The sequence below is a fragment of the Thamnophis elegans genome, chromosome 1 (genome assembly GCF_009769535.1).
Source record: "Thamnophis elegans isolate rThaEle1 chromosome 1, rThaEle1.pri, whole genome shotgun sequence".
NCBI classification, from domain to species: Eukaryota; Metazoa; Chordata; class Lepidosauria; order Squamata; family Colubridae; genus Thamnophis; species Thamnophis elegans.
Genome location: NC_045541.1, coordinates 15,022,547 through 15,045,525, shown reverse-complemented (window position 1 = coordinate 15,045,525; position 22,979 = coordinate 15,022,547). Strand labels below are relative to the sequence as shown.

The 22,979-nt window shown below is 38.7% G+C and overlaps 1 protein-coding gene across 4 annotated transcripts in view; it reads left to right on the top strand.

The window, feature by feature from the left end:
- The first annotated feature begins 36 nt into the window (after positions 1 to 36).
- PMS1 (PMS1 homolog 1, mismatch repair system component) overlaps positions 37 to 22,979 on the top strand; it is a 44,053-nt gene continuing 21,110 nt past the window's right edge. The window contains exons 1-6 of one of the 4 annotated variants that reach the window (XM_032211515.1): positions 37 to 124; positions 1,192 to 1,278; positions 5,092 to 5,248; positions 11,394 to 11,576; positions 13,536 to 13,638; positions 15,366 to 15,529. In XM_032211515.1, the coding sequence (XP_032067406.1) occupies positions 5,117 to 5,248; positions 11,394 to 11,576; positions 13,536 to 13,638; positions 15,366 to 15,529 (582 nt within the window). In that variant the 5' untranslated portion in view covers positions 37 to 124; positions 1,192 to 1,278; positions 5,092 to 5,116. Of the gene's footprint in view, positions 125 to 412; positions 629 to 1,191; positions 1,279 to 5,091; positions 5,249 to 11,393; positions 11,577 to 13,535; positions 13,639 to 15,365; positions 15,530 to 22,979 lie in introns of those variants that run through there. The other 3 variants (XM_032211507.1, XM_032211499.1, XM_032211523.1) reach the window with 3 other exon arrangements.

Below are 22,979 nucleotides of genomic sequence, written 5' to 3'. Positions count from 1 at the left end.
TTAGCCCCGCCCCTTCTCTATCAGGCGCGCACGCAGCGGGGAAAGCCGGGGCCCGGAGGTACCGAAGGAGGCGGAAGAAGAGAGGGGAAGGGAGTCGTTTGACCGCTCCGGAGGAGGAAACACAGTAGGGCTTTCGGGCGGTCCTTTTGTATTTTTGGCAAAGCTTTATTTTCAGGCCTCGCTCCCTCTTCGTGGGTGCCCCGGTGCGATAGGCCTGGGGAGGTCACGTGGCTTAGGCGAGCCTTCCCCCCCCCCCCAAGCCAGAGCTAGGCACAAGAACACCGCCCACCCCCGAGACTGAATTCTTTCTCTTTCTTTCTTTCTTTCTTTCTTTCTTTCTTTCTTTCTTTCTTTCTTTCTTTCTTTCTTTCTTTCTTTCTTTCTTTCTTTCTTTCTTTCTTTCTTTCTTCCTTCCTTCCTTCTCTCCTCCCTCTCTCCCTCCCTCCCTCCCTCCCTCCCTCTCTCTCCAGTTTGCTGGGTGCAAGCCGTATGTATTTTATACCCGTTGCTTGAATTTGCTTTTTTTTCTTGAATGGCTTGCCTGGCTTCTTTGGCCTTGGGCGAGTTACAGACCGGGAATGCATTGCTGCGATGTGGTGGAATAGATGGTGGGCAGAGCTACTTCCAGGTTGCGTTTTGGTTTTGGGGCTAATCCAAAATTCACTGTAAAATCTCAGTTTGGAAGAGGTTGTGGTTTTTAAAAGGAGCGTTAACACAGTTGCTGAACAAAAGCCTAGTAAAAATAGAGGGCTTTGCTGAGCTCTGGGATTTATTTCCATGTATTTCCTACCTATGTTACTCTTATTTGGCAATAACATTGACTTCGTTGTGGTTGTTTAAAGATATTTTGCCTTTTTTAGCATAGTGACTTTAAGCCTGAAAGGCATAAGTAGAGGTGGATGTTACGATTTAGATAGGAAACGCCAGATGTTTCAATTGGACTGAGAAGTTGAAAAGGTATCCCTGAAACATAGAATAGCAAACCATTCCTTTATTATTAGCCAAGAAAACAACATTCTTCTGCATGCCCATGCCTGTTCATTCATTACGAACTGAGTTCTACCTGAACCAGATTTTAGTGTTTCCAGCTATTTATTTTTTTAAATGCTTTTCCAGTTCAGCCAATTAAGGTGATTTAAAAAAGCAAAGAATACTTCAAAGAATATGATAATCTTGTGTTTATCACAACAGAACTATGGCGCAAACAGAAAACTGAAACCAGCCACTATCAACAACAGCGTAGGCCTCAGTTGAGTCCTAAATCAACCATAAATTAAGGTAATTGTTTAAATTTTGGAGCTTGCTTGAAAGTCTGGGATAATTGGATTCTTAAAATATCAGCTGAAGCAACGTTTCAACCCCACCAGAAAAAAAAAGCATGTTTCATATGATACGCAGTTTAGTTTCTTGCACAGATAACTACCCAAATAAGGTTTATAATGCTGGTCTAAGAGAGCAGGAAACTTGCAGTGATTCTACATGGTCCCTTGAGTAGCTTGAAGGTTTATGACAGCACTTTAAATTGAACCACAGAAATAATAGCAATGTAGCAGGTACAATATACAAGTAGTCCTTGACTTGTGACTGCAATTGAGTCCAAAATTCATGTTGCTAAGTGAGACATTTGTTAAGTGAGTTTTGCCCCATTTTACAAGCTTTCTTGCCACAGTTGTTAAGTGAATCATTGCAGTTGTTAGTTAATCTGATTGTTAAGTGAACCCTGGCTTCCCCATTGACTTTGCTTGTCATAACGTTACAAAAGGTGATCGCATGACCATAGAACATAGCAACTGTCATAAATACGAACCAGTTGCCAAGCATCCAAATTTTGATCATGTAAACACGGGGACGTTGCAACGGTTGTGAATGTGAAAAATGATCATAAGTTATTTTTTCAATGCTGTTAAATTTTGAACCGTCACTAAGTGAACTTTTGTAAATCAAGGACTGACCTGTATCTGCTTTTGGTTTCACATTTTACCAGTTTCCAAGCTATTTTTTAAAGGTAGCTCTATCTAGATAGCATATGGCCCAGGCTGAATACCAATACTGTAGATTACCTTAGGATGTGTTTGCACAACAAGCTAAATCATATATGCCAACTACTTAGGGAAATACTTTACTCATAGATGAGAATCTTCTTCGGATCTGCTTCTCAGAAGAGTCACTTGAAAACATTCCTTGAAGACATTATGCTACGCTAGTCAGTGAAGCAGCTGTGCGTTGCACTCAGAAAATACTAGGTCTGGATTAAAGCCTTCAAATCAGTACTTGGATTCAAAGAACATCATAATCCGGCATAAAAACAAAACTGGAAATAATGAGATACTGAGTTTAAGGAAATTGCAGGGTGTGGAGAGATTAGGTTCCTATAATCATCCTTTTCCTCATGAAGCTCTTCCTCCTGCTCTTTCTTTCTGTACATTTGCCCTTATACAACATCTATATCTGTTCCTCCTCTTTGATTGTGGCAAGTTTTGCTGGTCAGCCCAGTCTTGATATTCCCCTCAGCTTCTTCACATAGTTTGTTTGACTGCCAAGGGAGGAAGTCACTCTTCTCATGCACAAGCAGTTTTCTTTACCTTTCTCCATTCTTTCCAGAGCTTGGAGGGGTTCTCGTTTGTAGTGCCTGCATGATGTTTGTTGCAAGCTCTGTACATGAGCAGTGTCTGGAGATCACCAGGAGGGGAATTCAGTTCCTGTGAATGGTTTGTAAATGGGGTAGCTTGTACCATCATCAGCTAGGCAGATTAGTCCAAAGAAGGCCAGCTGCTCCATGTGAACCATGAGCCTAAGTAGGTTGTTCTTAAAATGCTGGACTGTGGTTTAGCATTAAACCTAAGCTTTTGAACAACAGATACTAAAACAATGCATTTACTATACTCTTTAAGAATACTGACGATTTGCAATTTAGCCTTGAATCTGATGACCAGTCTTCGAAACATTCTTCTAAGCCTCTACCATGCTTTCTCTTTAAAAGCTGAAGTAATGCCTTTGAAGATAAGCCATAGGATGTAAGAACATAGCTTTCTTTCTGTAATGAGGAGAGTCTGCAGTTTTCAGACTTCTGAAAGAAAATTTTGACTGTTGTTGCACAATTGTGCTGCTATAATTTACATATAAGTTTTCATTAGATGCTATCTAGACTTTTCTAGACTGCTATCTAGAAAAGTAAATTTCTAATACTGGATTTCAATTACAGAAAGCCAATGAAAAAGTCTAAAATTTGAGTGAATAAGTCTTGATCATCTTCTAAGACGATATATTTCAGATATTTTGCTGCAGTATCCTCCAATCAAGGCTAAACTTACTAACTTCTTTAGTCTGTCTTCATACAACTTAATTTCTAATCCCTGAGCATTCTTGTTGGCTCCATCCATTCCAGTTTCTGGAAATCCTTCTTAAAGTAAACTAAACATAGCTAAAGTTGAGTGTAATGAAAGTAAATGAACTTGCTATAATTCCAAAATTATGCTTTTGTTGATATGGTCTAAACATGTATTTACCTTTATACCTGAAATGTAAAACAAATATAATTACCACCCATATAAGCAATCAACCCTTTAAATAATAATTAAAGTTGTATTTTGATTAAAATACTGCTAAATAGAGTATATCTGCATCTCCATGGATAAAGTGGTCCACAATTATGGAGCATACACAGAAAATAGTCGTGTTCTTGCAAACTGAAGAGATGGAGATGCTACTTAAAGCGAAGCAGTTGTGCATGATCTAGGTGCCACGCCATAAAAGGTTCTCCCAAGTTAAAACCAGCATTTTTATTTCTATGTGGAAGGCCAGGGAACTCATACAAACAATGTTAGATGGCACCAGTGACTCACCTATCAGGTGTCTGCATTCTACACCAACTGAAGCTTTCAGTCATTCTTCAAAGGCAGTTTCAAGTAGAACATATTGAAGTTAATTTTAGAGTTTGTGAGAACATGGGTAACTCCTGGCAGGGTCCCATGTTCCAGGGAGAAATGCAATAAGAAAACCAGCCAAAAGTCAACAGATACCCCAAGTAACCATAGTCTCCACTCTACCTATAGTTGCGGGTTACAAGGATTCCCATCTCCTTCAGGGCAAGTAATTCCCTCCATCGGAGAAGCAAAACATTTGCTGGTTTCTATATAAGCAATATGGATACGTTGCAGAGATTTCAGTCTCAAGTTGTTTCTTCTCATTCACGTCTTTAATCTTACAGAAACCTGGCCAGGGCTTCTGCTTCCCCACCTTTGCCTGGGACAGAGTTGTGTAATTGGATATTACATCATTCCTCACCCTAAATCATTAGGTCATTCTCCAAGTGCTTCCTGTAGATGCTGAATAATGGGGAGGAGGATTGAAAAATTTGCAGCACTCTGTGGACAAAACTGTGTCTTTTTCTCCCAATTCATAAAGAAGGTCAGCAGCAGGACAACATGGTCAAAGATACTGAAAACCAGCATGTTATGTAAAAGGTCCAGGAGGAATAGACTTCCCCACCCAAGTCTTGATGAAGGTCATAGTCACCAGTGTATTTTCATCTATAACTCAGACCTGAATCCTGACTAAAAGAACCTACATAAACCATGTTAAGGAATGCTGCAGTTGCAGTCTTGCCATTTAGCAGCCTTACTACAATGAGAATGTTGGAAACCAGGTGAAAGTTTCTAAATTGGCTAAAATCCAAGGAGGGCTCTTCAGGAGGATGCTCACCACTGTCTCTGGTGAGCAGGAGCAGTGGCCTCCTTTTTCTCAAAGGGATGCTGACCACCTCCTACATTCAGCCCCTCTCATACAGACACGTGCTTGCAGAAACAGCCAGGGAGGATACAGGTGTAAACTACATGTAGCAGAAGTCCTATCCACTTTCTCAGAATGAAGAATCTGAAATGAGCCCGAGATAACATGGCAAGATGCTGTACCAGGTACATCAAACTGCTCATATAAATTCCAGATGTGAAAGGTTTCATCGGCAAAATGCACCAAATTATTGATCAGTAATTTGACATAGCACTATGCTTTTATCTTCAACTCTGTACAGAAGAGAACAATTAAAAAAAGACAGTATCATACTCTCTTAAATTGTGATTTTATCTTTTTTAGAAAACCAGTTCCTGAAAGCCAAAACATGAAACAACTACCAGCGGAAACTATTCGACTTCTTTCTAGTTCACAGGTCATTGTATCAGTTGTCAGTGTGGTTAAAGAACTGGTAGAGAATTCTTTGGACGCTAATGCAACCAGTATCGATGTTAAGTTGGTAAGTTTTTTTAAGACTAAAATTGGGATGAAAGTATGGGTGAGAAGACCATATTTTCTTAGAAAGTAAAACTGACTAAAAATGTGAGTAGCTCTCACCAGTTCTGTTTTCACTGGCAGGGGCACCGCGGGCTGATTCTTTACTGTTTCCAGAGCAGCCCCGCAGGCCAGATCTAAGCAACCCGCAGGCCAGATGTGGCCCTGGGCCAGTGGTGGGTTCCAGATCCCAGTGCAACTGGTATGGTGCAACGGGGCCGGGCATCCACCACATGAATGCGTGCAGCACACACACACAGCACACACATGCTTACTTACCACCGGCGACACTCCAGCTGCTCAGCGGAGTGTCGCACAGGCGCTGTACGCTCCGTGCGCATGCACGGAAATCCCGAACATCACAAACACAGGTAAAGAACACGGGCGGGTGGGCCCTCCAGAGCACCGTACCAGAACACCGTACCAGAACAGTACCTGGTGCTCCCAGCAGGCACCGGTCGCCTGTACCGGGGCGTACTGGTCGTATTCCACCGGATACGCCTTGAGTTTGACACTTCTGACCTAGCAGTTTTGGGCCTTGAGTTTGACACTTTTGACCTAGCAGTTTTGCAAATACTAGTTTTAACAAATATAATCTTGATTTTAAAGCATATAATTATATAGGGCTTGCTATTGATGTTTCATTTTAAAGAGTACATAATCATAGTGTGGGATTATTGGTACTCTTTGATCTTGGTTGTTTTCTTGCAAACATTTCATCCCCAAACTAGGTAACAGCAACCTATTTTTTTTTTCATCCTTTTTGGCTTTTTGATTATCTCTTTTGAATGGTAAGTAGATGTTTACCTTTATGTGCCTTTTGATGGCTGATTTGACCAAGTGCCACATTTTCAGGAATTCTCTAGCGGTTTTGGACTTGGCTTGGTCTAGAATGCTCACAGTTTCCCGGTTGAAACAATGGTAAAGTCTTATCTACATATTGTGAAATTTAAGGAGTTTTCATCATGTCTTCTGACTTATAGTTGGTGTTCATGGATGTGCTCTGGTGGTCTTCTGCTTGTTTGTCCTACGTAATGGCTATTATAGTTCTTGCACTGTTTATTGTAGATGATTCCTGGTTTTTGTTCTGTCATTTGGTTTATCAGGGATGTTGTGGAGGGCTTTAGTTGGTTTGTATGCTACAATGATGTCATATGGTTGTAATAGTCTGTTGGTAATTTCTGAGATATTGATAGTTTCATGTTTCCATTCTAGTTTATTCTTTTTTTTTATTATGACAAAGGTTCCATTTACATATCAGATCCATACTTTGGGTTATATGTGGAAAAGTGCTATACAGATTTGGTTTCTACTTGCTATTTCAGTAGCGGTCAGATTTTTATAGGGTGGGATTGCTAGCCTTACACCTCCTCCTTTAGCTGGGCTTGGGACTGGCAATGGCAGCTGCTGAGCTACTCAATCCACCTAGTGCATACCGCAGGCACTAGGTCCCGGATGGCGAACCTATGGTACGAGTGCCACAGGTGGCAAGCAGAGCCATTGCCCTGTCACTTGGCCAGTGTGTATGTGCGCGCTAGCCAGCTGAGTTCAGCCTTTTTTAAAACCATTTTTCGCCCTCCCCAGGCTCCAGAGGCTTTATAGGAGCCTGGGGAGAGCAAAAAGAGCCCCCCCCCCCCCGCCCACCTGGAGGCCCTCCAGAGGCTTCAGGAGCTTCCCTGAAGCCTCCGAAGCACAAAAAAACAGCCCTATGAGCAAACCAGAAGTTCGGGAACGGACTTCCGGTTTGCTCGTAGGGTCAGTTTAAGCCCTCCCCAGGTTCCTAGGTCACTGAAGCCTCCGGGGGGCGGGGGGCTGTTTTCACTCTCTCCAGGTTCCTATAAAGCCTCTGGAGCCTGGGGAGGGCGAAAATAGCATGAAAAAAATGGGGGAGCACCGCGCATGCACACTGGGGGGTCGCGCATTGCATTATTGGTGCGGCACAACCACCCTGTGCTCCCCCCCCCCATTTATGGCACACAAGCCAAAAAAGGTTTGCCATCGCTGCACTAGATTTTTCTTCTTCATTGGAAGAAGCTTGCTGCCCTGTGGGCTTCACACAAAAAGAATCGATGGTGATGGTGATATATGGATTGTAGAAGTCAATCCCTGTTGTGAATCATGAAAGCAGTGACCCCATGGGTGATTTGTTGGCATATTTGTCCATCTCACTGAAAGTATGTAGTCAAGCAGAGTTGATGAAGTTCATGGTTTGGGGATTTCAATCTTGGTGAATTTATTTAGGTCGGGTGTGCTGTTTAACTAGTGCTCCATGGATTCTTTTGTTAATTCCAAATCTCTGAATAGGAAGAGTACTGTGAAATCATGGTTTCATCTTCATCTATCAGGTTATTGATTCTTTGGAGACACTCTAGTGGGAGTTGATGGAGTATTTGCCTCCCTCTGTGAGAAGCCCAAACTATTTTGTGAATTTAGTAGTATTATAGGTTGGGGGTTCTGGTAACAATACAATAGGGCAGAGAAGTACATGTGGCTTCTGTGTTTTGTGTTTTGAGGCGTCCATAGAAGCACAGAAGGACAGGTCCACTGCTTTTCATCAACCACTGTTCTCATTTTGTGATTTCCTCTTTTTGGGTAAGTCACTGAGAGTTCTCTTGATCTGGTTGTCCAGTTTCTTTGTTGGATTTGAGTTGATTCTATTCTCATCTTCTGATCTACAACAGTCTTATGCTGTCTTAGATCTCTATGGAACATCCTGTGGTTTTAAATTCCTTCTAAATCTCTGTAGAATTATAATGTATTATTAGCATCATCTGTGTTGTAATTGAGGCTTTTCTGTAGAACATTCTGTTCTATGGCAGATAGAGGGAAGCTGGACACGTCTCAACTACTACAGCCCAACCAACATAAGCTGTTATAAAGATAACACTACCATGTATCAAAAATATCTCAACAGACTATTACAACCACATGGCGTAACCATAGTATACAAACCAACTAAAGCACTCCACAACATCCTAAGTAAACATCAACCTCAGAGATAAGCAACACATACATCTGATGGTAACATCTGATATTACCTAATTTTGTAATGAAACATCTACAAGAAAACATGACCCAGTTTGAAATGTCTGCAAGAAAACAACCAAGCTCAGAGAGTACCAAGGATCACACAGTTCAACCCTTAGCTGCAAATATTGTCTTCTGTTGGTAATAATAATATGGTTAAATATTACTTTTAAGATAGAAAAATGAACTGCATTCATTGTTTATACTTTTGACTTAGAAGGTTGTTTTTAATATCTGGGAATAGCTATTTAATCAAAAATGACAGAGAGTAGCTTTAACTGAAAATATTTGTTCAATATGTTTCTACATGACATACAGAAACATTAAATTTTTAGGACTTGCCTACAATCCAAGAATGCACATTGAAAGTCACAAACTTAGCCGAGATGGCTAAAATATCGGCATATCTTAAAGATCACTCAAATGAGAGATATAAACGAGACTGGAAAAAATGGATTGACTATATACAAAATAAATACGGGACCAAGAAATTCCAGTTAGCCTATGCTTAAGATCAAAAATGATTTAAATTGTTTAAAGTTGGTTCAGCAAGAAGAAGCTAAGGTCAATGTAGAGATGTCATTAATTTCTTTATTTCTTTTTTCTCAATAGATTTTAGACTGTATTAGTTAAAAATCCATACCGTGTACGGGTTCTGGGAAGTCGGGGGGGAAGGAGGAGGGGGGTTGGGGGGGGTGGAGGGAGGGAGGGAGGGGCATACAAAAAAATTGTACTTCAATGTTTTAATGATTGACGAATGATGAAATATTTGTGTTTTTTAAAAGAAATAAAACCTTTTAAAAAGAAATAAAAAAATAAATAAAATACAGAAAAAAACAAAAAAAAATTTTTAGGACTTGCTTCACTTAAATATAGTAGAACCTCTAGTCACGGCCTTAATTCATTCCATAACTTTGGTCGCAACCCGATTTGGTTGTGACCCAAACCTAATTTTGGAAATTTGGTGCTTACAAAAGAAAAATGGTGCAGAAGGGCAAATCAACCACAGGAAAAAAATTGTGAATTTTCTGGTCGGAACCCAATTTGGTCGTGGTCAGAAGGGTTTGTGACCAGAGATTCTATTGTACTCTTAATTGAAGACTTTTGTAATTGCAAAAGAAAAAAAGAGATTGATTTCAGAGGGAGATATCAAATTTTAGAAATATTTTACAATATTCATTTCCCCCAACCTGACTTAACAGTACTAAATGGTGGTAGTCCTTTTCTTTAAAAATGTTGCATACAACGATAGAATGATGATAATTGTAATTTGAAAAGAAGTCATTTACAGTTCACTTTACCTCTAGAAGGATGGTACAGGATTGAGTGGAATTAGCCCTTCCAGGTTTCCTCTCACGATAACAACTTGTGAAGTAGGTTGTCGTGAGAGAAGTCATAAAAGGTCCAATGATTTTTCAGAAAACATTCTGGAGTTGAACCTAAATTTGCTCAATTCTAATTCAGGACCTCGAGCTATATTGGAATGAAGTCTGAGACTCCATCTTTCTGAAAGATATGAGTGCTGTCAGTTGTCTTTTTATCTAGTTATTTATAAGGCAGCTATTTCCATGAACTTCATAAGGATTTAGAGTCTAAATATAGGTAAAGGGAGTAGATCCTTCCAAAAAGAGCAACAAAGGAAATGCTTACGTATTTATTAATTAATTTAAAAATACCCATCTTCTCATCTTACTTGTGTGTATGTGGTAAATAAAATTAGGTATTTACACATGAGATTGATTTGCGGTATGAACACTGATTTAGAATACAAATGAAAGTAAGAAAATATAGATTTTGGACTTCTAGTGACAAACAGGTTTACTATGTTACTTGTTCGTTTTTCATTTTGAACAATATGTACAACTAGGTTAAATTTGTATAGCATATTTAGTCGCCGGTAATTCAGAGTAAAGAGGATTTTTGAAAGTTTTATAACCTTAACAATCTTTAAGGATATACTGTGAGCTGATAGTTTCTATTTCTGTTTGCAGTCATGGATGAGGGGTGCAGGACAAACATTTAATTGATTTAGGGATTGTAGTCTGTCAAGCAGAAATTGCATTTGAGATTCAAATTAATTTCAATAAACATAGCATCATTTAGGTGTGAGTATAATAGCAATAGCAGTAGCAGTTCGACTTATATACCGCTTCATAGGGCTTTCAGCCCTCTCTAAGCGGTTTACAGAGTCAGCATATCGCCCCCACAGTCTGGGTCCTCATTTCACCCACCTCGGAAGGATGGAAGGCTGAGTCAACCTTGAGCCGGTGAGATTTGAACCGCCGAACTGCTGTTAGCAGTCAGCTGAAGTGGCTTGCAGTACTGCACTCTAACCACTGTGCCACCTCGGCTCTAAAGTATAATGTATACAAATTAAAGAGTTCCATGGTCAGGTATTTGAATAAACTACATGTGTGCAATTTTTGTGTCTGAAGTAGACAGGTGCTTTTGTTCACCCATGGGCATCTTCATTGTACTTTTAACAATTCCTTAAAGGAGGCACACCTTTTCCTACATTCACATAATAACCACATCAGCCCTCAAAGTAGTTTTTTGAGTGAAGGAAGTGGCAATAGTGCAGGAAGATAGGATCTGCCATTACCACCTTCATAATGACTCTTGACAAACACAGTGTGGGTGTCCATGCTTACCTTCGCCCACTTTGGATCCAAATGCAGCATTATTCTAGAAATAAGCAGTTGTATGCTTATTTACATACAGTAATTCTGTATCGTTTTCTTAAATAACTTCAAACAAGTTATTGAATATGCCATTCCTCAAGAATTCTGTCCACTATTTTAAAAAGATTAAAGCATGATCCCACATATTTTACATGCAGGGTTTTTCTATCTTAAGACGGTACGGGTTCAAGCCATTGACTCTCTGATATTCCAAAGTTGCCTATGTTGGGAAATTGACATAAATTACTTGATTAATAAATATTGATGATAAGAGTTTCAGATTCAGAAAACCGAATTGACCCTTATTAATTGGTAATTGCACTTTCTGTAAAGGTGTTCTTGGAATCAAACAGCTCCATAAAATGTTCTCTGTCGCTTGAAACTAATGTTTTCTTTATGTAGGAGAACTATGGTTTTGAAAAGATTGAGGTACGAGATAATGGTGATGGGATTAAGGCAATTGATGTTCCTGTGATGGCAATGAAGCACTACACATCAAAAATAAGTTCTTCTGAGGACCTTGAAAGTTTGAGCACGTATGGTTTTCGTGGTGAAGCTCTGGGCTCCATTTGTAGCATATCACAGGTAAAAGGCTAATATAGTTATCGGCTTTTGTGTCTGTTTTGTAACCCAGATGCTATAGTTCTGAAAAATGAAACATTAACCCATTTGATTTTAAGGTATCCAAAATACAGATAGTCTATTGGGAGAATGTATCTGCTGGGGTTTGCATGTACAGTCCCACTTCTTTCTAAGTACGGTGTCTGTAGAGGCTGTTCAAAAATGACAAGATAATAGTCATAGCCCTGCCCTCAAAGTCGACACATGTATGAAAAGGAGGAACCTTGAGCACACACATTTCCATCTCAGCTGTTTTAACTCCAGTTATTGATGCCATTCTCCTAACCTTTTTTGGGGGGGGAGGGGAGGAGATGTGAATTTATGAAGAAGATACAGGGTTTGCCCAGTGGTTAAGCAGAAATCCTGCCAGAAGGCACTGCTGAATTCTGACTGCAGTGATCAGATGCTAATTGAGAAAATATGAATAAAAAACACACAGCTTATCTCCCATATTTTTTCAGTTATTTTCTAAGTAGGCTATCTGAAATTCAAGGAGGAACAAAATCCCAATACACACAATATACTGGACCTTCCTTCCTTCCTTCCTTCCTTCCTTCCTTCCTTCCTTTTTTCTTATCCATTTTTCTACAGCATGTTTTTTTTTGGGGGGGGGGGTTTACTTTGATAAATGCTTGCCAAAACAAAAGCAGTTTGCACATAGCTACTGCATGAGTCTTGCTGAACCTTGAAATAGCAGCTCTGTTCAGACCAATTATGCCCTACCTGCATTTTCATTTTAAAAAAATTCAGCAAAGAACAGAAAGGAACAATCTTTGTTAAGTCAAAAAAAAAAAGTACAATATTTGAAGGGGGAGTGGGACAAAAAGAGATAAAAGTCATCAGCAAACGGCAAACAAATCAACACACAAAGAGGCCAGAATAATAATATCAGTAAATAGCAACTGCATCATGAAGTGCATCAACAGGGAATATGATCATAGGCAAAGTGCATTTGTGCCAATGTTTTAACAAACCAAATGAGATCAACATAAAAAAATTTATTACTCCCTCCACTCTTAAAATTCCACACACAATAGGATTGGCATCAGCAGAGTCTAGTAAACAGCAAAGCTGTTTAGCAAGCTAAACACAACATAGAAAGTTGGCTTTTGAAATAAATACAGAGGCTGTAGCTAAGCCATGTACTCAAGTATCCAACCATACTTTTTTTTTGAAAATACACACTTTTTAAAGGTGTATTTTAGGTCTATTTGGACAGGCTGTGAATGCTCTTTTGTATGTCAGATTTTCAGAGTAGTTTTCATTGTTGCAATTCCCTTCCTTTTTAAAGGCATTCTCAAATTTGAGATGAACAAAACACAATACAGTGCACAAAAATGGAATTGTATATCTAAGTATGACAAGGCAAACATAAAAATGCTTTTTATATTTACAATCTGTATAACCATCTCGCAACACATTTGTATATAAACTGAAGCACAGTACAGTTCCAAACGGAAGAGGAATATTAAAAGATCTTTATTCAGAGGCAGAAAACTGTATTTCTTATAAGATAAATAGTGATTGCTGGCTCTCTAAGTTGGTATTTAGAAGCATATTGCTTCTGCTCCTAGAAGACTCATAAAACAATTAGATCTTGTGTGGGATTTGAGGATTACTTGACTTGAAACATCAAAGTATTATTTTCTCCTAAAGATCAAGAGACGCTGTGTCAAAGTCCTTTCCAGGTTATTTACAGAAGATGTATCTGTCAAGAATTCTCTGAATAATTTTTACATTTCTAGGAACAATCGTTGATTATCATGATATTGTAAGCTGCAAAGACTTGATGAGATTTGGGGAGCGTACAAGTTTAATAAATAATAATTATCTTCATCATGGTTTGTGTGAATTACATAGGTAATAGAATGTACATATATCTTTTCCTAATTGTTTACTTGACATTAGATTCTTCATTGTTAGGTTTCTGTTACAACAAGGACAGCTGCTGATGATTTTAGCACCCAGTACAATTTTGATGGAAGTGGTCATATAATTTCTCAGAAGCCATCTCATCTTGGAACAGGTATGGCTTTTAGTCCCTCTTATCTTTAGAGTATTACTTCTGGGACATGAATTTTCTGCTTCAGATAATAGAACAGTTGGATAACATTTTAAAATTTGAACTTATAATTAAAATTGTGATTTTTCAAAATAACTAGTTGAGTCAGACATGAAAAATTAAAACACACACCCAATTGAGATTTTACTTATGAAGTGTATTCATATACATTCAATATGTATAACTCTTCATAAAATATAAAATTCTAGACATGAGGGATTCTGCAATGAAAATTTCAGAAGGAAAACTACAGCAAAGGACCAGGTGTGCCCTTGAAGTTGTGTAAAAGAGGAAAGCAAGTTCTGATTGTTTCAGTGACTTAGTCTCAGATAACAAAAATACAATACAATACAATAGCAGAGTTGGAAGGGACCTTGGAGGTCTTCTAATCCAACCCCCTGCCTGGGCAGGAAACCCTATACCGTTTCAGACAAAAGGAAACCCTATACCGTTTCAGACAAAAAATAATTATTTTAAGTAGGAATCAAAATTGTAGAGTTGAAAGAGATCTCAAGGCTGATTGTTCAGTATTCATGCTTTCATGATCCATTAAAATGTTATCTGACTATTTCTTCTTATGTTTTCAGTTCTCTGAATAAAACAAGTAGAATCAACTTTTTCTAACTTTTTATTACCAAGAAATACCACAAAGTTCAAAATAGAATAAAATAGAATAGAATAGAATAGAATTCTTTATTGGCCAAGTGTGATTGGACACAAAAGGGATTTGTCTTTGGTGCATATGCTCTCAGTATACATAAAAAGACAAGATACATTCATCAAGAATCATAAGGTACAACACTTAATGATAGTCATAGGGTACAAATAAGCAATCAGAAAACAATCAATATCAATATAAATTGTAAGGATACAAGCAACAAAGTTACTGTCCTGCAGTCATAAGTGGGAGGAGATGAAGGGATAGGAACGATAAGAAGACTAATAGTAATTCAGCCTTAGTGAATAGTTTGACAGTGGTGAGGGAATTATTTGTTTAGCACAGTGATGATGTTCGGGGAAAAACTGTTTTTGTGTCTAGTTGTCTTGGTGTTCAGTGTTCTAAAGCATTGTTTACATTCTAGAACCACTGCATTTCTTGAGGGGTTTCACTTTAGTTAGGGAAAAATCTCAGAATTTATGGCATCAAAGTGATGAAAAGGGTCAGTCTTCTTTGAAATTTTAATAACTTGTAGATTGCAAAATTTGAGAATCTCTGCTTATTTGCATTGTTATTGCTTGTGTTTTTTTAACTTTGCTGATGTAATATAGCTTTTAGCAATAGCACTTAGATTTGTATGTTGCTTCATAGTGTGTTACAGAGTCAGCACATTGCCCTCACCAACCTGGGTCCTCATTTTACTGACCTTGGAAGGTTTGAGCCCGTCAGGATCAAACTTCTGACAGTGAGCAGAATTAGCCTGTGCAATACTGCATTCTAATCACTTCAGTACCATGGTTGTTTTTGATATACCTTGACTACAACTATTTAGATGTTTCTCAATTTCAAGAGCTAAAAGGACAAATTATTGTCAGAACTGATTGATGCAGCCAAGGTCAAAGTCTGTAGATGCTGTCATTAAAGGTACTTATCACACAGTTTAAAGGAATAAAAGGATAGATTAATAGAATTGAAAGAGCGTCTCTGTAAGTTAATTTTCATTGCTTTTCTTCTCCCTTGCTCTTCTTGGTAGGGACAACTGTAACAGTTCAAAAGCTGTTCAAGAATCTGCCTGTAAGAAAACAGTTTTATTCTACAGATAAGAAATGTAAGGAAGAAATAAAAAAGGCTCAGAAGCTGTTGATGGCCTATGGCATTATAAAACCAGAACTGAGGATAATGTTTACGCATAATAAGGTAATAAATTTATTAAATTGCTGCTTCTCATAATCAAAATCTGCTTTTGCTTTTCAATAAAGAACCCTGGCGCAATCTCTGCATGGTTATCTCATAGACAAGAGTGACATTTATTGGGCAGATGAAATTTAAAAAAATCATGTTCCTACTCTTGCAAAAAAATACTTATTTTTTATATGTTTATGTATGTTTAGTTTTTGAACATTTTAGATAATATTCTTTAATGAAAAAGAAATATGATCCTGGAAAGAACATTGTTCATGTACGGTTACTAAGAGCTAAAGCAATTTTAGGGCTAAATAAATCCAATTCACAATTGTTTAGAAATATTTGCTGCAATGGAAAGTTACCTCCCTGTCCCCCATCAAATTGTTTATTAATCTTCAGATGATTTGTTCATGGCCCAAGTTGGTTTCGTGTAGTTCCATGGCATTGAGATGATACTGCAGAAAAAAATTACGCCTCTGAACACAGTTAAAGGAAAAAAGGACAAATATTTCTTTACATTATTGGTATAACTTTTACCGTTGACTCAAGTTAGGGTCAAAATATAAGAGGTATTCATAGCCTTCAGGGTCAACTGGGTAGAAACTTAAAGTTCTTGAATATCTAAGCTAAAACATAGATTGCACATTTAGGCAGCAATTTTAGGAAGTGTGTAACATACGCTATCAGGCAACTCTTGGTCATCTTGTTTTTCTTTTCCCCCACCTCCCCGTGAATTTCTTGAAATGGGTCCAGACAATATAATCTTATTTTTGTAGCCATTTCTTCTATTTTCACCAATGCATTCTTTTTTTTAAAAAAATAAATGGCTTCAGTTAAGGAGGAAATAAAATGTTTCTTGCCAATGTTGTAGGAGCAACCTAAGAATAGCGAGAAGGTAATTTTGGAATACCAGTATTTGAACAAACCATTGAGAATTGTAGTGTAATGAAATTGGATATATTTTCACAGGTGATGAATAATCAGATCTGAGCAAAAGATCAAACTATTTTAATTTAGATTCAGTACTAACAAGTTGCAAAGTTGTTGATTTCAGCCTGTTGCCTTTTTTTTTCATTGTTAATATGGTTATTGAAAGCATAGTTTTAAAACTTTAACACAAGAGGTCGCTCATTAGCTATGGCACTAATTGGAACAAAACAAAATAAATACCCAGGAAAGACTTTTAATTAACAAATTCATTTAAGTATTATGGTTAGCTTTTGCATTCCATGATTTTTACTACCATCATTTTGTACAGATACAATAAACTGATCTGAATAAAATATACAGGGTTTGAATATGTAAGAGCCCATTTAGATTGCTCTTTACATTTTATTTTTCTTTTATTCTCCTATTCAGGTTTATATATTTGTATATGCTTTTTTCTTCCAAAGTTTGGAGGAAATTGTCGTAGCTTTTCATGTTTTTCTTTATTAAGTGACACATACATGAGTGCATCTATACATTTATGGGTCACAAGGCTCAGTGGCTAAGATGCTGAGCTTGTCGATCTGAAAGGTTGACAGTTCGGCAGTTCGAATCCCTAGCGCCACGTAACGGAGTGAGCTCCCGTTACTTATCCCAGCTTCTGCCAACCTAGCAATAAAAATGCAGGTAGAAAAATAGGGACCACCTTTGGTGTTTAGTCATGCTGGCCACATGACCACGGAGACGTCTTCAGACAGCGCTGGCTCTTCGGCTTTGAAACGGAGATGAGCACCGTCCCCTATAGTCAGGAATGACTAGCACATATGTGCAAGGGGATCCTTAACCTTTACCTATACATTTATAGCATAGAAGATTACAAGATATAGATCTTATTAGATAAGATATAGAATATTATAAAAGGTTGAAATTAGGCATTTAAATAAATAATTAGAGTAGTATGAATGTTAGAGATCATGGACAACCTTTAAATGTTTTTTGAAATTGGTATGTTAGAAGTTTATATTGGTATAATGATGGAAGTCTGTAGTTGCAATATAGGACTCGTGGAAATCTGTTAGTATGTGTACATTCTAATCCTGAATCCATATTCTTTATGTAGAAAGTGAAATAGTGAAATATTGGAATTGGAAATGAAAGGGAATAATGTTAGACAAAATATTACAGTTATGTTTCTGAATCTGAAATTGTATTATAAGTGTCAAGCACCAAGGGAAATCAGGAGATCCAGGCAGTTCAGATGGATATAAAGATTTATTGAAAGATTAAGCTGTCTACTCGAATCTAAACTAATGATCAAAGAAAGCAATTTGGCAGTAGATAAGGAATTCAAGGTGGGCTGGACTTAGATCTCTTGTGGTCATGAAGGGACTCATGACTGATGACGCAATTGGCTGTTATCTCCTACATCAAGCCTTTGGATGTTTGAAACTTTGAATTAAGTTTACTCTTCGAATGTTATTGTAAACTCTTTCATCGTGTGTCACAAAAGCCAAAAGCCAAGAGCCAAGGTGGCGCAGTGGTTAAATGCAGCACTGCAGGCTACTGCTAGATCAGCAGGTCAGCGGTTCAAATCTCACCGGCTCAGGGTTCACTCAGCCTTCCATCCTTCCAAGGTGGGTAAAATGAGGACCCAGATTGTTGGGGGCAATATGCTGACTCTCTGTAAACCGCTTAGAGAGGCCTGAAAGGCCTATGAAGCGGTATATAAGTCTACTGCTATTGCTATCCAAAGTTTTACATGCTATGAACATATCTCTCAATTTCTGATATACAGGCATGTATGTAGCCACAGAATTATCATGAACAAAACTGAGGAACTGGTGTAATATAGGGATAGGTAATAAGTTACTATTGCAGAAGTACAAAAGTATTTAGGGAAAATTATGAAATTATGCTGGGGCAACTCATTGGACATTATACATTATATAATTACCGTATTTTTTGCACTATAAGACACAAAAAAGTGGGTGGATTGTATGTGCGTCTTATAGAGCGAATATAGCAGCAGAGGGGTGGGGGGTTGGTGCAACGGCGGCATTCGCCTTTGTCACCACCAGGGAACGCTGGAGTCTTTGCTGCCAAACAGTTGATCGGCGGTTGAATCGGTCTCCTGGAATACTGCCAATCAGCTGTTCTAGGAGGTGGCGATTAGCGGCAGCAATCCCCGCCGCCTAGAACAGCTGATCAGGGTATTCCGGGAGGCTGATCCAACCACCAATCAATTGCTCAACAGCAAAGGTTGCAGCATTTCCCGCTGGCGGCAGCTGGGCTCAGTTGACCAGTGGTGGGTGCAATTGAGGGGAGCCCTGACAAGCCACTTGCTGGGGCTGCGATAATGTGCTGAAGCTGACCAGGCTGTTTGCTGTTTGCTGCAAGGATGCTAGCCAGATGAATACTGGATGGATGCTGGGAGGCAGAGGCAGATTTTGTTCTTGTTCTTCTTCTATGTGTGTCTGATGGTTGGGTGCGTCTTATAGTGTGAAAAATACGGTATACATATGTATACCGTATTTGCATAGCCAATTGACAACAACAAAATGGAAAAATAGTTGAGCTTGGAAATGGAATAGATGGGACATAATGTTGAATGGGACATAGCTGATTAGGTAAAAAGTGGAGACAAGTGCAGTGAAATAAAGAACCAGCGAGTAGACTGACTCTCTGTAATTCCTCTCTGGACAAGCTGCTTTTCAGCTATTAGGAACATTTGTATTGACAGACGCATGAGTTCCCTTCATCCTTTAGTGAAAGAAATTTTAAATGTAAGTATAAAGGTTTTTTTTAAAGAAACAAAAGAAGAATAAGAAAAAACCTTTATTTTTAGTTTGTATTTTTATCATTGTAATTTTTAATGAAATTACCAATAAAAAAATATAGCTGACTATTTAATATAATCAGTCACCCTTAGGGACTTGGGTAGTCATCTAAATCTCCTAAGTAAATAAACAAATAGTGAATAGAGCAACTTTACTTTTGCATATAATGCTTTCATTACATGGTACATCAAGTGGTAAATTAATTTATGACATATTAACATATATTTATCCTCTTGGAATCTCATCAGATATGTAGCGTCCTATAGAAATTTGGCTGATGCGTTTATGGCACTGTCATTGTTTCTAGAGATATATGTGGACTTAACAATAAATATGTATTTTCTGTAAACATGTTAAGAACATTGTATTGCTAATAAAACCAGAATATACATAAAAGTTACTATTCCCTGTAATTGGAAACTGGAGAAATATAGTTGTTGTCATTGGTTGATTCCAGAAATCACGTATGTTCTCTTGTGGCTAGTCTCTTTCTCTAAGATTTATTGAAATAATGCATAACCTTGGTGTAATCACAATTGGTAGGAATTTTTCCTTCATTCTAGTGCTGTGATGGTGAACCAATTGGAATGCGTGTCACAGGTGACATGCGGAGCCATTTGTCAGGGCATGCGAGGCTTGCCCTGTCAGCTGACTTCCTGTTTGCTCGTAGGGCTGGTTTTAGCCCTCCAGAGTGTTCAGGAGCCCTCAGGAGGCTTCCCTGAAGGCTCCAGAGGGCAAAAAAACAATCGTATGAGCAAACTGGAATCTGGGTTGCTCGTAGGGACGGTTTTAGCCTTCGGGAGCCTTCAGGGAAGCCACCTGGAGATCCCTGAAGGCTCCGGAGAGCTAAAACCAGCCCTATAAGCAACCCAGAAGTCACTTCCGGTTTGCTCATAGTGTTGTTTTTTGCCATCCGGAGCCTTCAGAGAAGCCTCCTGACGGCTCCTGAACGCTCCGGAGGGCTAAAACCGGCCCTATGAGCAACCCAGAAATGACTTCCAGTTTGCTCGTAGGATCGTTTTTTGCCCTCCAGAGCCTTCAGGGAAGCCGGCTGGAGGCCCCTGAAGGCTCTGAAGGGCTAAAACCGGCCCTATGAGCAAACCAGAAGTCCATTTCTGAACTTCCGGTTTGCCCATAGGGCTGGTTTTTCACACTCTAGAGGCTTCAGGGAAGCTCCTGAAGCCTCCAGGGGGGCGGGAGGGCTGTTTTAGCCATCTCCAGGCTCCTATAAAGCGTCTGGAGCCTGGAGAGGGCAAAAAAAGCACGCCAAAAATGTGGGGGAATGCTGGTCGTGTGCGCATGCGCACAGTCGTGAGCAAAGCATGGGTGTGGCATGCCCGCCCATTACCCCCTGCGCTTCCCCTGCTTTTGGCACGCGAGCCAAAAAAGGTTCGCCATCACTGCTCTAGTGCATTACGAACGGTTAAGAACTCAAGGATACTCAAAAAGTCACTAGATTGATATTATTCCATAACTTCACCCCTATTCCTGTTCATTTCATTTCTGAAAACTTTTTAAAGCACTCTGTGTGCTTTTATACCCTCCCCCTTTTTCCCCATAGATCAAGACTGTCAAACTCACGGCCCAAGGGCCAGATGCTTCATGTGCTGGCCACACCCAGTTTACTGACGGGGGGAAAGTCCCGATATGTCATGTGACGCTGCTGTGACACCGTGAGTTTGACACCTCTGCCATAGATTGACAAACTAACAAAATGCCTCTTGGCTTGCTTTCTTAGTAATATTCTTGATATTTTCATATTATTTTATCATATCACATTATAACCTGGAAACCTGGGATAATTATATATATTTTTCTACAGAATGTTTTGTTTTGTGTTAAATAATGATTTGTTGAACAGACAACCCTTGAACTATTGCTATTTTGACTTCCTAGATTAGGTTGTGTGTCATCTTTTTGTGAAGGTTTATCCTGCCAAGACATTCTTTGAATACTGATAATGTTGATACTCCTGCCAGTGTGGTTGTGTTAGAAAGAGGTATTTTTCCTTTTTCATCATCATGTTCCTTGAAAGCAAACTGAATAATATAATGATCACAGGAAGGTCATTTCTTACATTTTTATTATGGATTTTTTTAGGTTTCTGTAATTGTAAGTAGAAAGGATTGGGAGTATTAGATGTTTATTTCTTGCCTGTTAATGAATGTAAAAAAAAATCCTACTATATTTTCACTACCTGGAAATCTTAGCTGCTTTTTGCTCTATGAAGGAGGGGACGTCTAGGAATCTGACTTCCCATTTGAGTTTGGGAGAAACAGCTTCAAATCCTTTGCCACTTTAAATATTTCAAATTAGTTAAAATTACTAGAAACCGATAGCAAGGTTGATTGGGTGATACAAGAATTGTTGCTTATATCTACAAGTTGCTTATATTTTGTAAGTGTGAAGCAAATTAGGATTAATGTTGGCTTAATTCAGTCCATTCCAAAATGGAAGGTTATTTGTACAACTGAGTTGTCATACTTTTTTCCTTTTAAAATGATATACTGTATTTTCTGGAGTATAAGACGCACCTTTTTTCCTCTAAAAAGAGGAAAAAGGCTGAAAATCTGGGTGCGTCTTATACATCAAATACAACATTTTTTTGCCTCCCGAAGCCCCTGCCCCCTTCACCAAAATGGAGCACTCTGCAAGCCCCCCTAAGGCTATTCATGCCTTTTATTTGAAAAAACTGGGCCCATTTTTGCGAAAAACAGGCCCGTTTTTGCGAAAAACGGGCTGTTATGGGGAGGTTTGCAGAGTGCAAAACCTTTTGGAAAGCTGTTTAGTTAGAGTGGTTGATGAGTTTTAGGTGCTACAGGTTGTCAGCGATTTCCTTCTCTAGCACATGGATAAATACACCTGGAAACATCTACCTATCTACCTACTCTCTCTACTGTATTTATCTCTCTCTATTTCTATCTCTCTTTATTCCTTTACCTACCTACCTACCTAGTATATTTTTCTCTCTCTCTCTCTCTCCTTTCCTCCCTCTATCTACTTATATACTTACCTACCTACTCTCTCTCCCCCTACCTATCTACTGTATTTCTCTCTCCCTATTTTTCTCTCTATCCCTCTACCTACCAACCTACCTACTCTCTCTCTCTCTCCCTACCTATCTACTGTATTTCTCTCTATCTCTCTCTATTTCCCTCTATCCCTCTACCTACCTACCTATCTACACTTTACCTACCTACCTATCTACCTACTGTATTTCTCTCTTTCTCTCTCTCCCTCTCTCTCCCTCTATCTACCTACCTACTTTTTTAAATTTGCCTCTTCAAAACCTAAATGCATCTTATACTCCGAAAAATACGGTAACAATTTGAGATGGCAGCTTGTGGCTAACTATAACAACTGGATTTCTCATGTCATATAGATATGTTAACGCAGGACGGAAATACCAGGATTTTACTTGCTTTCCACAAAGCCCTACTAAAATTGTTAATGGGAATGTTTTGCATTAAAAAAAATGAGAGGACATATCTATGTGAAAAAGGAAAGAAGAAGCTTGTTTACTAGCATAGAAAAATCTAATTGATTAGTAAGTATATGTGGATAAGATGGACACCTGTCTACTAGGAAATGACTGAGACCAACTCATCTTACTGTCTCCCAGCTGTTAAATATTTAATGTAACAACACCACTCCCCAACAGGTTGAATGTGAAGTGTTGACCTAAAGGTGACATTTTT